Source organism: Podarcis erhardii (genome assembly GCF_964252035.2).
Source record: "Podarcis erhardii genome assembly, chromosome: 7".
NCBI classification, from domain to species: domain Eukaryota; kingdom Metazoa; phylum Chordata; class Lepidosauria; order Squamata; family Lacertidae; genus Podarcis; species Podarcis erhardii.
The window spans coordinates 91,022,452-91,037,763 of record NC_138511.1 but is presented as its reverse complement, the minus strand read 5'-3'; the positions used below and the strand labels follow the sequence as shown (position 1 = coordinate 91,037,763).

Sequence of the window (15,312 nt, the reverse complement as noted above, 5' to 3'; positions counted from 1 at the left end):
GTCTATGCGCCCATCCTGTATTTTTATAGTAGTGTCCAAAAAATGTATTTCTTGCATAGATTGATTCATTGTTAGGTTGATGGTGGGGTGAAAATCATTGAATTTCTGGTGGAAGGTGTCCAGGGTCTGTTGACCATGTGTCCAGATGATAAAAATATCATCAATGTATCGCGGGTACAAGAGAGGTTTGAGTGGGTAGGAGTTTAGGAAACGTTGTTCTAAATCCGCCATGAAGATGTTGGCATACTGTGGGGCCATGCGGGTGCCCATTGCTGTGCCGCTGATCTGAAGGAACAGGTCATCACCGAATTTGAAGTTGTTGTGGGTAAGGACAAATTGGCAGAGTTTGGTAGCAAAGTCCGCTGTGGTTTTATCTGAAATGGTATTCCTTATAGCTTGTAAACCATCGTTGTGTGGGATGTTGGTATACAGAGATTCCACATCCATAGTAGCTAGTATAGTATTGTTGGGAAGATTATTTAAAGATTGTATTTTCCTCAGAAAATCTGTGGTGTCACGTACATAGCTGGGAGCACTGATGGAACAGAGTTAACAGTGTGATGCAGCAGCAAAAAAGCTAATGCAATTCTAGATAAACGGAAATCTAGTGTTCAGATCAAGCGAAGTCATAGTATCACTCTTGTTCTGCCTTGGTCAGAACGCATCTGGATTACTGTGTCCAGTTCTGTGCACCACAATTTAAGAAGGATGTTGATAACAGGAACGTGTGCAAAGGAGAGCAACAAAGATGATTAAGGGTCTGGAAAACAAGCCTTATGAGGAACGGTTGAAAGAGCTAGGTATGTTTAGCCTGGGAAAGAGAAGGCTGAGAGCAGATATGATAGCCATCTTCAAATATCTGTCAAAGAGCTGTCACATGGAAGAGGGAACAAGCTTGTTTTCTCCTGCTCTGGAGGGTAGGACTCGAATCAATGGCTTCAAATTGACAGTGGAACGGTTTCCCGCGGAAGGTTGTGGGCTCTCCTTCCTTGGAGGTTTCTAAGCAGAGGTTGGATGGTCATCTATCATGGATGCTTTAGTTAAGATCCCTGCATTGCAGGCGGTTAGACTAGATGACTCTTTGTTCCCCTTCCAATTCTGTTTCTGGTGCCATGCGCTGGTAGATTCATCAAGATTGGTGTGTCTCTCTTATTCAAGAAGTAGTCACTCCACCACAGTTCGAGAACTGTAGGTGAAGGTGAAATGTGATTAGCAACCATCACTTTTCAGTAATCTCAGTGCCAGTTACATGGAGAGAAGTCATCACCTATGTACAATTGGGTGTTGGTACCAAAAGGGATGCGGGTGGCGCTGTGGTCTAAACCACAGAGCCTAGGACTTGCCAATCAGAAGGTCGGCGATTCGAATCCCTGCGACGGGGTGAGCTCCCGTTGCTCGGTCCCTGCTCCTGCCAACCTAGCAGTTCAAAAGCACGTCAAAGGGTAAGTAGATAAATAGGTACCGCTCTGGCGGAAAGGTAAACGGCGTTTCCGTGCGCTGCTCTGGTTCGTCAGAAGCGGCTTAGTCATGCTGGCCACATGACCCGGAAGCTGTACGCCGGATAATAATAATAATAATAATAATAATAAATTTTATTTATATCCCGCCCTCCCCAGCCGAAGCCGGGCTCAGGGCGGCTAACAATAATCAAATAATCAAACAATCAAATAATCACACATTCTAAAAATATTTCATTATAAAAATTAATTAAAATCAAATTAATGGCAACCGATTAAGCAGAATTCTGTGCAGGTTGCCAGAGGAGGGAGTCAGGCTGCGCCCTGACCAAAGGCCTGGTGGAACAACTCTGTCTTGCAGGCCATGTGGAAAAATGTCAGGTCCCGCAGGGCCCTAGTCTCTTGTGACAGAGCGTTCCACCAGATTGGAGCCGCAGCCGAGAAGGCCCTGGCTCTAGTTGAGGCCAGCCTAACCTCTCTGAGGCCTGGGACCTTGAGGATGTTATTATTTGCAGACCGTAGGTTTCTCTGTGGGGCATACCAGGAGAGGCGGTCCCGTAGGTATGAGGGTCCTAGGCCGTATAGGGCTTTAAAGGTTAAAACCAGCACCTTAAACCTGATCCTGTACTCCACCGGGAGCCAGTGCAGCTGGTATAGCACCGGATGAATGTGATCTCGCAGCGAAGACCCCATAAGGAGTCTCGCCGCGGCATTCTGCACCCGCTGGAGTTTCTGGGTCAGTCTCAAGGGCAGCCCCACGTAGAGCGAGTTACAATAATCCAGTCTGGAGGTGACCGTCGCGTGGATCACAGTGGCTAGGTCAGGGCGAGAGAGGTAAGGAGCCAACTGCTTAGTTTGGCGGAGATGAAAAAATGCCGCCTTTGTTATAGCTGCAATCTGTGCCTCCATGGAGAGGGAGGTATCGAAGATTACACCCAAACTCTTAACGGACGGTGCTGGCACTAATTGCACCCCCGCAAGAGATGGGAGTTGCCCCCTCAATCCCATATCGTCCCGCCCCAGCCAGAGGACCTCTGTCTTCGAAGGATTTAACTTCAACCGGCTCCCACGTAACCATCCAGCCACAGCTTCCAAACATCTGGTCAGTGTGTCTGGGGCCGAGTCAGGATGGCCATCCATCAACAGATAGAGTTGGGTGTCATCAGCATACTGATGGCAACCCAGCCCAAAACTCCGGACAAGCTGGGCGAGGGGGCGCATAAAGATGTTAATGATCCCTCGGTCAGTAAAGCGAGACGAGCGCCGCAACCCCAGAGTCGGTCACGACTGGACCTAATGGTCAGGGGTCCCTTTACCTTACCAATGCTTGATCACTCAGTCATCTTTGGATGTTATTAGGCTGGTAACTGAATCCCCCTGTTCACGCCTACTTTCTGCTTGTGTCTGTCCTTCTCTTGAAAGGCCCAGCCTGCTTTGAGTCTGATCCTGAACCCTCTAGGATCTTTCTTGTCCTCTGCCTGTGGCTTCCCCTTTCGTAACTGCGAATGGAAACCTTTAACTTCTCTCTGGACTCCTCCCTACCACCAGCAATGACTTCCGCCCCAGCGGTCTTTCCTCTGCAGCTGTCAAGAGTGTGTGCCTGGCGGTGTTTCGCAAGTGCTGATGTTGAGCAGAGTGTGTCCTAACTAAAGCAAGAGCACAGAGATCTGCACATCCTGTCAGAAGGGCCAGCGGCTGAACCCAGAGCTGCAGCATTTCAGCTGACACGGAGATAAGGCTGGAGAGACCTACGGCAGAATGGTTAGCTGAAACAATTCTTAACGTGGGTTGGAAAAAGTGGGTAGTGGGTAGATTCTGCGCCATACTTGTGTTGAGCTGCTTTGAAAGTTTGCTTGTCGAAAATCTGACCTCTTTCCTTGCCATTCAGCCCTTCCTCCTCGTTATTATGCAAATAAGATGTCCAAAATATAGTGTTTCTAGCCTTTTCTTGCTCCAAAATTCTGCCTCCGTCCTTGAAGTTTTTGTTGTGGCTTGGAAGCCACATCTTGACAGTTGGCAGATATGAGCTTCCTGTGTGGTGTGTGCAAGCCTGAGTGGCAGATCAACCTTTCAAAATGAAGGGACCTTCTGATGTGGCGTTTGATAGAAGAACGAACACACTTAAAACAACAGCAAAAAATATAGATTGCGGATTATGAGAAAAGGTGCTGAGCCTTATAGGACCCCTTCAGCAATGGGAAGAGCTGCCGAAGGGCAAGACCTTCTCTCAAAGTGTTTGAGAAGAGTTGGGACAAGTTTCTGCTTGGGATAGTTTTCTGTTATAAGAGACCTTGTTTGTTAAGAAGTGAGCTGAGATATGGGTGGACAGGTTGCAAGGTCTTGCAGAGAGCTTTGGCTTGGAAAGCATCCTAATAGAGACCCAGAGGTTTATCTACTGTGGCGCCAAACTGTGTTTTGCAAGTGCTGTTAAGCAAGTGTTTTGCAGAGGGAGCTGGGAAAGTGGAGTAATCCAAACCAACCGACACAGAATAAGTATGGGAAGAAAATATGAATCCCTATGACACAAATGTGGGGGGTAAATAACAAAAGAATCAGCTGGGTGCCTCTCTCCAGCAGAGAGAGCCCTCAGTAGCAATGCTTAAACTCACACAGTTAAGCAGCACTGTGAAGTGTTAGGACTGTAGGCTGTTAAACTTTTTGCATAAGTCATTTAGTCCCTTTGCAAACTGCTTCCCTCTTTCTGCCTCTCTTGCAATGAACCGACCACACTGTTAAGTAAGTTTAAAATGCTTTACTAACAAAACATTACAAAGATCAGGTTCGTGCATTTATCTAAGCAGCAGCAGGAAAGACACAGGCAGAATACTCTTGGGTGGAAAATACAGAAAGATAGCTTCAGACATGTGCTCTAAGCTTGGAGCTTCCTTACACACGTCTTCCTTGCTCAGTTACATCGTGCAGAGAGGGTGAGAAATGAACAGGAAGAGAAGGCTTCACTGCCGGACTTCCGGTCGGCGCCAGCGTTTGATGGCGGTCCTAGCCTCGAGCTCCGAGGCAGGACTGCTCCGTAAGTTCGGGTCTTACCCGCTACGGCAAGCGGGGGACCCCTAAAATCACAGGCGCTGAAGCCTGTGAGCAAGGAGATTCGGTGGGCACCTTTGCGCCCCCCCGGCATCGTGAAAGAGCCTTTTTAAAGGCTCCGGAGCGGCATCGGGGTGAGCGCGGTGCTGAGGATCGCTACCCAGCTTACGGAGTGAAGCCGCGTCGCCATTAACGGAGAGCGCCGATTCCTTTCTGAAACTAAAGATTGGCAACAACAATACCCGTGAGTAAGAATGCAAAATTAAAAACGGGACTTAAAAATCTAGAAGATTCGGCTGAAAACGGGAAGGCAAAAATTAAGGAAGTCAGCCTCCCGGATCTGCATGATTAACGGAGCAATGAAAGACTGAGCTGTGATTAAACGGACTTTCCTTTTAACTCTTATTAAACCAGACATCGAAAGGATCTCCCCCCTGTAGTGCAGGAGAAGGGGGGGAGGAAACAGAATTAATTTAACCTGCAAAAGAAAGGGATAAGGAATAAAAAACCTCTGCTGCTGACACTTCTGGTCAGGCTGCCGGAGCAGCGATCGCCTGAAAAGGGAACTGTCAAGTGAGCTGTCAAAAGACAGTGGTTACAAAATAAGACTTATTTGAAACATATTAACGGGACTTTGGTGGATTACAATTTTAACAGTAAAGTGCTACAAATTAAAGACTCTTAGTGGGACTTTTGCCTTTGGACTTTCTGTTTCTTTGTTGTGGGTGCCTTTGGATGGTTACAATTGCCTCCTCTAGAGGGCTTCAGTTGTATTACGGTGTATCCAGCGGGATTTTCCACTTGCAACTTTCCTGTGTGAATGACCTTGAGTTATGAGCAACCCGCCAGAAGAAATTTCAACAAGAAGTAAAACAAAGCAGGCTCAAAAACAAGCTCAAAAAAGAGGTTCTTTATCAGGAGCAGCAGCTGCACAAGAAAAAATAACAGCAGCATCAATGGAGTCAATGACACAGGCTCTGCTCAAAATAAATCAGTCATTAGAAGTACTCACCAAGCAATCTGCAGAACTTACTAAACAGTCTACAGAGAACTCTAAGAAACTGACGGAGCTGACAACAAGACTAGACCTGAACACAACAACAATCTCATCTAATACAGATTCTATAAACCGTTTGGTTCAAGAGTCTACGGAAACAAGGAGAATAGCTGAGAGTGCTAGGTCTACTGCCGAAGAAACCAAAGGAAAGTTTGCGCCTATTGCAAAAAAAGTACATGAACATGATACAGCATTAGCCCTACTAGAACTGGAAAGGAAAAGCAAGAACCTGAAATTAAGACTGGTTCCAGAAGAGGAAGAGGACAAGCTTGGGGAATTCCTCACAGATAAATTTCAAGATTTTTGGAATGATGAGTTAGATGGAGAAGAAGATGAATTTGTGATAACCTCAGCCTTTCGGATTGGCAGGAAGCAAGGGAAGAAGCCAAGAGACTGTTTAATTACCTTGGGATCAAAGGAACAAAGAGACAAAATACTGAACCTACATTTCCAGAAGGCCTTGGTCATTAAAAATTCTCAGATCCAGATTTTCAAGGATATTCCTAAATACTTTTTGGAGGTTAGATCTCAATTTAAAGAATTAGTTGATCTACTTAAACAGAATAATATCCCATTCAGGTGGGAATTTCCACAAGGGTTGTCCTTTAACTTTAAAGGGAAGAAAATTAAAATAAAAACAAACCAGGATAAAGAACTCTTTTTGGAAAGAAATCAAGAGGATCTTCAGAAAGGAACTGTTAGTGAGGGGGAAGTACCGGACATTTCAAATCTATCATTTGGACTGAACCGAGCACCGACCGAGGAGGAACAACAACTTGGTGCAGTCGGTGGAAGAGCTACCCAGTAACAAAAATGTCTCTGCAACTCTTCAGCTGGAATTGTAATGGTTTGAACCACCCTCGAAAAAGGGGTCAAGTATTCCATCTATTAAAGAAGGAACATCTAGATGTAATCTGTCTACAAGAAACTCACATTGCCAGGACACATAGAAAACTTTTAACAAATAAGAGATTAGGACAAGAATTTATTTCATCAGATAGAGTTAAGAAAAGAGGAGTTGTGATCTATGTCAAGGAAAAATTTGAACCAAAACTGATCTTTAAGGATGACCAAGGAAGATACCTGGCAGTGGAAATTCAAATTCATGGAGAAAAGATTTTGATTGTTGGAGTATATGCACCAAATGAGGGGAAGGCTGAATTCTTCAAGAAGTTGCATGAGACTTTAATGGATTTTTTGGACTTTAAAATTATAATGATGGGTGATATGAATGGAGTTGTCTCCACAAACATGGGACCGGCAGAATTCGTGACCAGAAGAAAGAGACAGTGGAGGAGGACTGGAAAAAATTTAAAATCTATCTTAAAAATTGTTGTAAAATTTCGGAATGTTAAGATGTCAAGGGATTGGATACAAAGAATTACAGCTATAAATTGAAATTTATAAAATAGAATTTTTTTAAAGAGAATTAAATATAAAAATGGGATGAAGAATTGCTAAAAATTTTTAAAATTTGGATGCAGGGAAGGGGAGGTTTGGGGAAGTCGTGTTATGTTTATTTGTTTTTTGTTTATGTTGTAAAATCAATAAAAATTATTTAAAAAAAAAAAAAGAGAAGGCTTCACTGCCTTCCTCATCAGAGAAGAGGGGGGCATGACCAAAATGAGTCTAGGAAATGCAGCTCTACTGCCTTAACCCCTTCATTCACTGATTAGCAGTCATGCATAGTTAAGTTTGCTTGCAATTTCCCACAATTAGTTCTAAAGGACATGAGACTATGCCATGGTCATCAGGGCAAGGAAATAACAAGGAGAATGGCCTGCTTGATTGGAGGAGAAAACCCACATTGCTTTTTCCATTGCAGTCAGATTCTCTGGTTGTGTGTGACGTGGACCCAGATCTGAAGGAGAAACTGAAGAAGTTCCGGTTCCGGAAGGAGACTAACAATGCGGCCATAATAAGTGAGTTTACTATCCCACATGCCACCTCCCTATTTTTTCCCTAAGATTGGGGGCTATGGTATTGTGTCTTGGCACCCCTGCCATAGGAACACAGGAACATGGAATCAGACCACCTAGCATGGTCAGCTAGTTGACAGCTGTCTAAACTGAGTGACAATGGCTCATCTGGCTTTCTGGCAGTGTTCTCTTCCAGCTCTACTTGGAAATGCAATTGGCGGAGTATAAATACTCCAAAATAAATAAATGAATAAGAATTGGGATCTTCTGCATACATCAGATGCCCTATTACTGAGCTACAGCTCTTCCCCACTCAGTGCAAAGCAGATGGGTTGCCCCACATCTCACAAGTGACAATGGCAGGCTCCTAAGCAGGCATTGTAAATAGCTTAGTACAAGGTGGTACCTAAATACTGGTGCATTTCAAACCTTTGTGCTTCGTCAGGGAATGCTTTAAAAAAGAAAATAGAAATGAACGCAGTTCTCTGACAATGCGGTGTTTGCCTTTTCTAACCTGAGAAGCCTGAGGCATACCAGCTTGAAATGTGCTGGGGATCTGTGCACCTTGTATTAAAGTGGCTTTGATGCTGATGGAACTTCTCTTGGCAGCTGCATAGGCAATTCTTAACTGCGGTTAATCAGGTGTCACTGATAAACTAGAAGGGGGTGTGAACCGAGCTGTTGGCTGTAGTCCTTCTGCATACTATTAGGCCACTGACTTAAGGGCCATTTCAGTCTCACCAGCAGTTCTCTGGCTCACAACTCCCCCCACCTGCCCTGCAAGGTAATTTGTGAAGGCGAGGGAGCCTGGGCTTGGCTTTGATGTATTTATTTATTTAGTGCTCTTGTATCATGCTTTAAATCACCCAAGTGACCTCAAAGCAGTTTCCATACCAACAAATAAAACAAAACCATTAAAAATTCACGGTACACAATTAAAATATCAATAACGAAACCACAAAAGATCAGTGCTATAATGCAGAACAGACTCAAGGCACAAAACAGTCTAACCTATGGCCTCTGGAAGCTGGAGAAAAACAAACGACTTTTCACTAAGCAGCAACAGCAAAAACCCATCAGTATCACGGGAACATAGGGATATCGGAGGCTGCCTTATACGGAGTCAGGCCATTGGACAAATTTCAAGACAGATGAGAGAAAGTCCTTCTTCCTTCATGCAGCATATAGTTAAACGGTGCAACTCCCTCCCAGAGTCGGCGCTGATGGCCACCAATCTAAAAAAGGTAAAGGACCCCTGACAGTTAAGTCCAGTTGTAGACGACTCTGGGGTTGCGGCGCTTTACTGGCCAAGGGAACTAGCGTACAGCTTCCAGGTCATGTAGCCAGCATGGCTAAGCCGCTTCTGGTGAACCAGAGCAGTGCACGGAAACGCTGTTTATTTTCCTGCTGGAGTGGTACCTATTTATCTACTCGCACTTTGACGTGCTTTTGAACTGCTAGGTTGGCAGGAGCGGGGACTGAGCAACAGGAGCTCACCCCGTCGTGGGGATTCGAACCGCCAACCTTCCAATTTGCAAGCCCTAGGTTATGTGGTTTAGACCACAGCGCCACCCGTGTCCCTAAATACCCTTTAAAGGTAAAGGTAAAAGGACCCCTGACCATTAGGTGCAGTCGCAGACGACTCCGGGGTTGCGGCGCTCATCTCACTTTACTGGCCAAGGGAGCCGGCGTACAGCTTCCGGGTCATGTAGCCAGCATGACTAAGCCGCTTCTGGCGAACCAGAGCAGCACACGGAAATGCCGTTTACCTTCCCGCCGGAGCGGTACCTTTTTATCTACTTGCACTTTGACATGCTTTCGAACTGCTAAGTTGGCAGGAGCAGGGACCGAGCAACGGGAGCTCACCTGTCACAGGGTTTCGAACTGCTGACCTTCCGATCGGCAAGCCCAAGAGGCTCAGGGGTTTAGACCACAGCACCACCCTGGCCACCAATGTAGATGGCTTTAAAAGAGGATTGGACAAATTCATGGAGGAGAATGCTGTATGTGGCTATTATCCAAGGTGGCTGCTCTCTGCCTCTAGCTGCCTGCAGCAATGCTCCTGAATCCCCCCAATTCCTGGAAACCACAGGAGGGGAGGGGAGAGGGCTCTTATGCTTGAATCCTGCTTGCGGGTTTTCCATAATGTGAATCTGGCTTGGCCAGTGTGACTAGATGGGTCCTTGGCCTGATCCAGCTGGCTTCTCTTATGTCCATCTAGCTCAGTATTTTCTACAGTGACTGGCAGTGGTTCTCCAGGGAACTTCCACATGCAGAGCAGATCTTTCTAAGAATGGAGGTGAAATCCCATTACAAGGTTTTTGTCTCCTCTCTCCTCAGTGAAGGTGGACAAAGACAGGCAACTGGTGGTGCTGGAGGAAGAATTCCAGGTATGTAAAACTGAAATATACTCAGAGTTGCAAAGTGATTTCATGCTCTTTATTCAGCTCATAGTGGTGAGGAGGAATGAATGAATGTCCCCTCAAAGTATCTGCTTTATATACAATATTTACACAATGGGCTGTGTAAATTGGCTAATTCTGGAATTCTACTGTAAGCCAATCAGGTTGTGGATTCACTTATATCTGGAGCATGATTGGGTGGTTCCTGCCAACCAATCATATTGCTGCATTGTTCTAGGACCAATCAGACTGCTGCAATTTGGATCCTATTGTTCTAGGACCAATCAGACTGCTGCAATTTGGATCCTATTCAGTGGTGTAGCGTGGGGGGTGCAGGGGGGGCCGGCCGCACCGGGCGCAACTTCTGGGGTAGGGCAAATCCACGGGTTAGGGGGCGCAAATCCACGGGTTAGGGGGCACAAATTACTTGCCTTGCCCCGGGTGCTGACAACCCACGCTACGCCACTGATCCTATTGTTCTAGGACCAATCAGACTGCTGCAGTTTGGATCCTATTCAACTCAGTACATGACAAAAACCTTTCCACTTCTTTTTTCTATTTAAAATGAGAATCATTCCTCCTGCTTTTATTTTTTTTAAGCACCCTGATTCAGGTCAAGTTTTAAAAAGTACCCCTCATTCGAATTCAGAGGCTGCAAAAGAAGGCTGATAGGCTTCAGGCTGAAGCAACACAAAGGTGTTTTTATACCGTATTGGCCTGAATATAAGCTGCATCTTTAAAATTGAAGGGGATGGGGGAAGAAAAAACCCTCCAAATATAAGCCACTCCATTCGTCACTGCTCCTTGCTACATGGGTGAGAGAGCTGCACTACGTTTCTGATAGCCTTTCCCCTTCCTCGCTCTCTCTCTTCCTGGCCTTGGGGGGGAAGATGGCGCCACTTCCCCACGCTCCTGGTGCTGTTTGCCCCGCACTCCTGGCTACATACTGTAATGTGGCGAATATAGGTAAAGGTAAAGGGACCCCTGACCATTAGGTCCAGTCGTGACCGACTCTGGGGTTGTGGCACTCATCTCCCTTTATTGGCCGAGGGAGCCGCCGTACAGCTTCCGGGTCATGTGGCCAGCATGACTAAGCCGCTTCTGGCGTACCAGAGCAGCGCACGGAAACGCCGTTTACCTTCCCACCAGAGTGGTACCTATTTATCTACTTGCACTTGACATGCTTTCAAAGTGCTAGGTGGGCAGGAGCAGGGACCGAGCAACAGGAGCTCATCCCATCGCGGGGATTCAAACTGCTGACCTTCTGATTGGCAAGTCCTAGGCTCTGTGGTTTAACCCACAGCGCCACCCGCGTCCCTTTGTGGCGAATATAAGCTGCACTTTAACTTTTCATGGTCAGAATTTGGGGGGAAAGTGCAGCTTATATTCAGGCCAATATGGTATATATGCGTGCGCGCACACGCACAACTTGCAGCCTGGTGCAAATTCCCCAGCCTTCCAGATTCCAAACATATTGGACTTCAGTGTGCTGACTGAGACTGATGGGAGTTGTGGTCCAAAACATCTGGAAGGCACCGGGTTGAGGAAGGCTGGTGTGTTACACCCCCATGGCAGGTGTTCTGCTGCACAGACCAGAGCAAATGGCTCCAGGTGACTCATATATGTGACGCCCAACCACACAGTGTAGGGAAAGGTAAGCAACCCTCTGAGGTCACACGCAGGCTTACCTGAACTGAGGAAAGTTCTCCCTAGCTACCAGGTGTGGCGATCAGTTAGATTCTGACTGTGGGGAGGAGGCTTCAGATTTCATCGCAACACTTGTCTAATCGTTTACCTGCAGTGTTCGCACGCTGTATAAAAGCAGCATATTTTCCCCCCTACAAAGCCAGCAAGTGATTGAGCTGCAGACTTTGTTGTGACTATAAAGTGAAGGCATTGCAGAGTGGGTTTTTTTTTCTGGAGAAAAGCGTAATTGTCTCCACTACAGACAAATGTAAAGCTTGAACAAGCTACTCCGCCCAATCAGAGGCTTGTTGTTGGGAGGAGGTGGAAAACAGGGGTGTTGAACACTAAACAAAGACAGTGCAGAAGCAGAAACCTGCTTTTTTATATTGCAGGAGAGTGGAACTGTAATCAACTGGTTCTCTCAAACATACATGTGTGTGCACACACTTACTTTTCACTTCACTTCACTTCAGCCTGTGACAGCAACTGAATTCCCAACTCTTCCAGCAACTGCCTGGAATCTAACATGGAGAGACATCTCCTGTTCCCCAAAGAAATTGCATCAGCTCCTCCATTCCACCTTCCTGCATTCTTGACATGAATTTTGTCGGTACATTACAAATTACGAGGCTGGGTTAAAAGCAAATTGAATTTCAGATCAAGTTTAATATCTCAGGGGAGCGATGTGCTGATGGCGTCATTTGCTTTCATATTTAATTCAACACGTTATGCAAGAACCCTCACACGCGTTAGCGAAATGTTAATCAAATGGCAGCGCGGAATATCCACTCCGCTGTGTTTTAGGGAAGCAGGAAAAATAGCGGTGGGGGTTTCAAGGGAAGATCTCTTCCCATTTCTTAAAATATGAAACGACGGGCAAGTTTTGCTTGTCAAAATGGAAGCCCAGCTGCGCACACTTTCCAAGAAAGGAACTGATGCATAATAACATTCCTCTGAAATAACCCAGGATGGTCCTAGCCTGGGAATGGAAGCTTCTAAACAGAGTCAGCTTGTTAGGGGATCCTAGAGCCACAGCTTGCTGAAAACAATGGACTGGAGGGTGAGTTTGTCCAAATGTCAATTAGTGCTCCCTTCTCAGTTCACATCACTTAGTTCTTGTGCCTGCTGGCGTCATCTGGCAGCGCTTCCAGATGGTCACTGTTTTGGGGTAGGATCCAGTGACCGTTTTAAGCATATCGTAGGCGAAAAAACCAAGTGGCTTTTAAAATACAGCCAATTAGCCAAATGGAAAAACTCCTACCAGGCCCCTTGTGGCAACCAGCCGAAGCCCATAGCAAAGTCCGAATGCCAACCCAGAGGGCGGGTGGGTGGGAAAACCGCAGCAGCTGTAAGGAAAGAAAGGGGCGAGCTAGGGCTGCCCCGACCTTAAATGCGCGTGGTACAAAGCTCCCTCTGGCGCCCCCCCCCCCCCAGTGTTTCCCAGAATTTTTTAGGGAAGACAGCGCTGCAGGCAGGGCTGGAGGAAGCGGACAGCGGCTGGAGGGCGGCTTTTCTGGTGGAGAAGAGGCAGAGGCTGGACGCAGTGCCTCCTGGCTCAGCTGGCAGCTTCATGCCACGGTGGCCACGGCAGACGGAGGCTCCAGTGTGGCGCTGCTTCGGCGCGGCATGGCGGAGGTGGGCAAGGGCGGTGAGCTGGTGCTGGGAGGCGCCGCGTCCAGCCTCCGCCTCTTTCCCTGGTGCCCTCCAGAACTTGGTGCCCCGGCACCCCACGCCACTAGCCTCTATGGGTAAGATTCCCCTGGACGTCATGACAAAACCAGGGTGCTTAATTACAGTTGACTTGGCACCATTGCACAGCAAACTCCCTCCCTCCCCCTCGGCCCCCAAACCAGACTTTTTGCGATAAGGAAAGTTAAAGAGAATTGCATGGGATAACAATTGCTTGGTGCAGCTATACTTGCCCCACAAACAAATCAGAACGAACACTCAATAAATAGCCAACTTCACTTAACCTTCCCGCACCCTTGGTGTGAACAAATAAGGATGAATAAGGCTCAATCCACAGGCCGCCAACAAGTGACTTTACCCTTAGCTTTTCAGCTTTGAGGAGGCCTCGTTTACATCCACCTTGCCCTCCCTCTTGCTGCTCTTGAGTACTGAAGTCTGCAATCTCACACACCAGGAGTGTGGAACCCGTTGCTCTCTAGAAGGTGCTGGACTTCAATGCCTACCAGCCCCAGTTAGCACGGCTTGGGGTGAAGAATGGTGGGAGATGTAGTCCTGCAACATCTGGAGGGCCACAGATTTCCCCATCCCTGCTATATGCATTTATCTGGAAATAAATTGAATTCAATGGGATTTCTGAGTGTGCATGCATAGGCTGGTGAAGGAGGGCCAGCTTCTGCACCTTTAACAAGCGGACTTCCAGTCTCCCCCTTGTGCCACCTGCTTCAATTTCTTCCCATTGGTACAAGGTGCCCAAGACTCGGCGGCATCAAAGGACACAGCAGTCTTAAACAGGAAGGCTGTCGATTCTTCCAGCCATCTTGTTTGTACGTATGTGGCAGCAAGCTCTGCTTAATTCTGCTCCTTTGCCAGTTCATTACAGGGCTTGTGGTGCCTGCTTGGCTGCAGCAAAGAGGATTAGATAATGGGCTAATTCAGAAGAAAAGAACTTGTGAGCCCTTCCTCCCTTTAGCAGCAGAGATGAAAAGGCAGTGGGAAGCAAGGTCTTCAGTGAGGGAGGTGGTCATACTCTAATAATAATAATAATAATAATAATAATAATAATAATAATAATAATAATAATAATAATTTATTTGTATCCCGCCCATCTGGCTGACTTTCCCCAGCCACTCTGGATGGCTTCCAACAGAGATTAAAAATATAGTGGTACCTTGGGTTAAGTACTTAATTCGTTCTGGAGGTCCATTCTTAACCTGAAACTGTTCTTAACCTGAAGCACCACTTTAGCTAATGGGGCCTCCTGCTGCTGCCGCGCTGCCGGAGCACGATTTCTGTTCTCATCCTGAAACAAAGTTCTTAACCTGAGGTACTATTTCTGGGTTAGCAGAGTCTGTAACCTGAAGCGTCTGTAACCTGAAGCATATGTAACCCGAGGTACCAATGTACATCAAAATAATACATCAATCCCTAAGCCCTATTTATTTATCCTTAAGTGTCTTATTGTTTCCCAAGGGTTTATATACCACTTGATTTTAATGAAACCTCAAAGAGGCGCTGACAGAAAGAATAAAACAATAAAATTACCAGTAATAAATATTTAAAAAACAACAATTTGAACCATTCCAAACAGAATTGAAATCAACAATAAGCTAAAAGCCGGATTGAAACAAACGCCAACGTTCTGTATCTGGATTTTGTTGTCGTTTAGTCGTGTCCAACTCTTCGTGACCCCATGGACTAGAGCACGCTAGGTACTCCTGTTTTCCACTGCCCCCCGCAGTTGGGTCAAACTCATGCTGGTAGCTTCCAGAACACTGTCCCACCATCTCGTCCTCCGTCGTCCCCTTCTCCTTGTGCCCTCCATCTTTCCCAGCATCAGGGTCTTTTCCAGGGAGTCTTCTCTTCTCATGAGGTGGCCAAAGTCTTGGAGCCTCAGCTTCAGGATCTGTCCTTCCAGGGAGCACTCAGGGCTGATTTCCTTCAGAATGGATAGGTTTGATCTTCTTGCAGTCCATGGGACTCTCAAGAGTCTCCTCCAGCACCATAATTCAAAAGCATCCGTTCTTCGGCAATCAGCCTTCTTTATGGTCCAGCTCTAACTT

The 15,312-nt window shown here is 46.5% G+C and overlaps 1 protein-coding gene across 7 annotated transcripts in view; it reads left to right on the top strand.

Moving 5' to 3' along the window:
- The window catches only part of GMFG (glia maturation factor gamma), a 34,498-nt gene that overhangs the window by 3,921 nt on the left and 15,265 nt on the right, over positions 1 to 15,312 (top strand). For 2 of the 7 annotated variants that reach the window (XM_081869828.1, XM_081869829.1), the window contains exons 3-4: positions 7,382 to 7,478; positions 9,816 to 9,865. In XM_081869828.1, the coding sequence (XP_081725954.1) occupies positions 7,382 to 7,478; positions 9,816 to 9,865 (147 nt within the window). Of the gene's footprint in view, positions 1 to 2,718; positions 3,219 to 7,381; positions 7,479 to 9,815; positions 9,866 to 15,312 lie in introns of those variants that run through there. The other 5 variants (XM_081869833.1, XM_081869834.1, XM_081869832.1 and 2 more) reach the window with 4 other exon arrangements.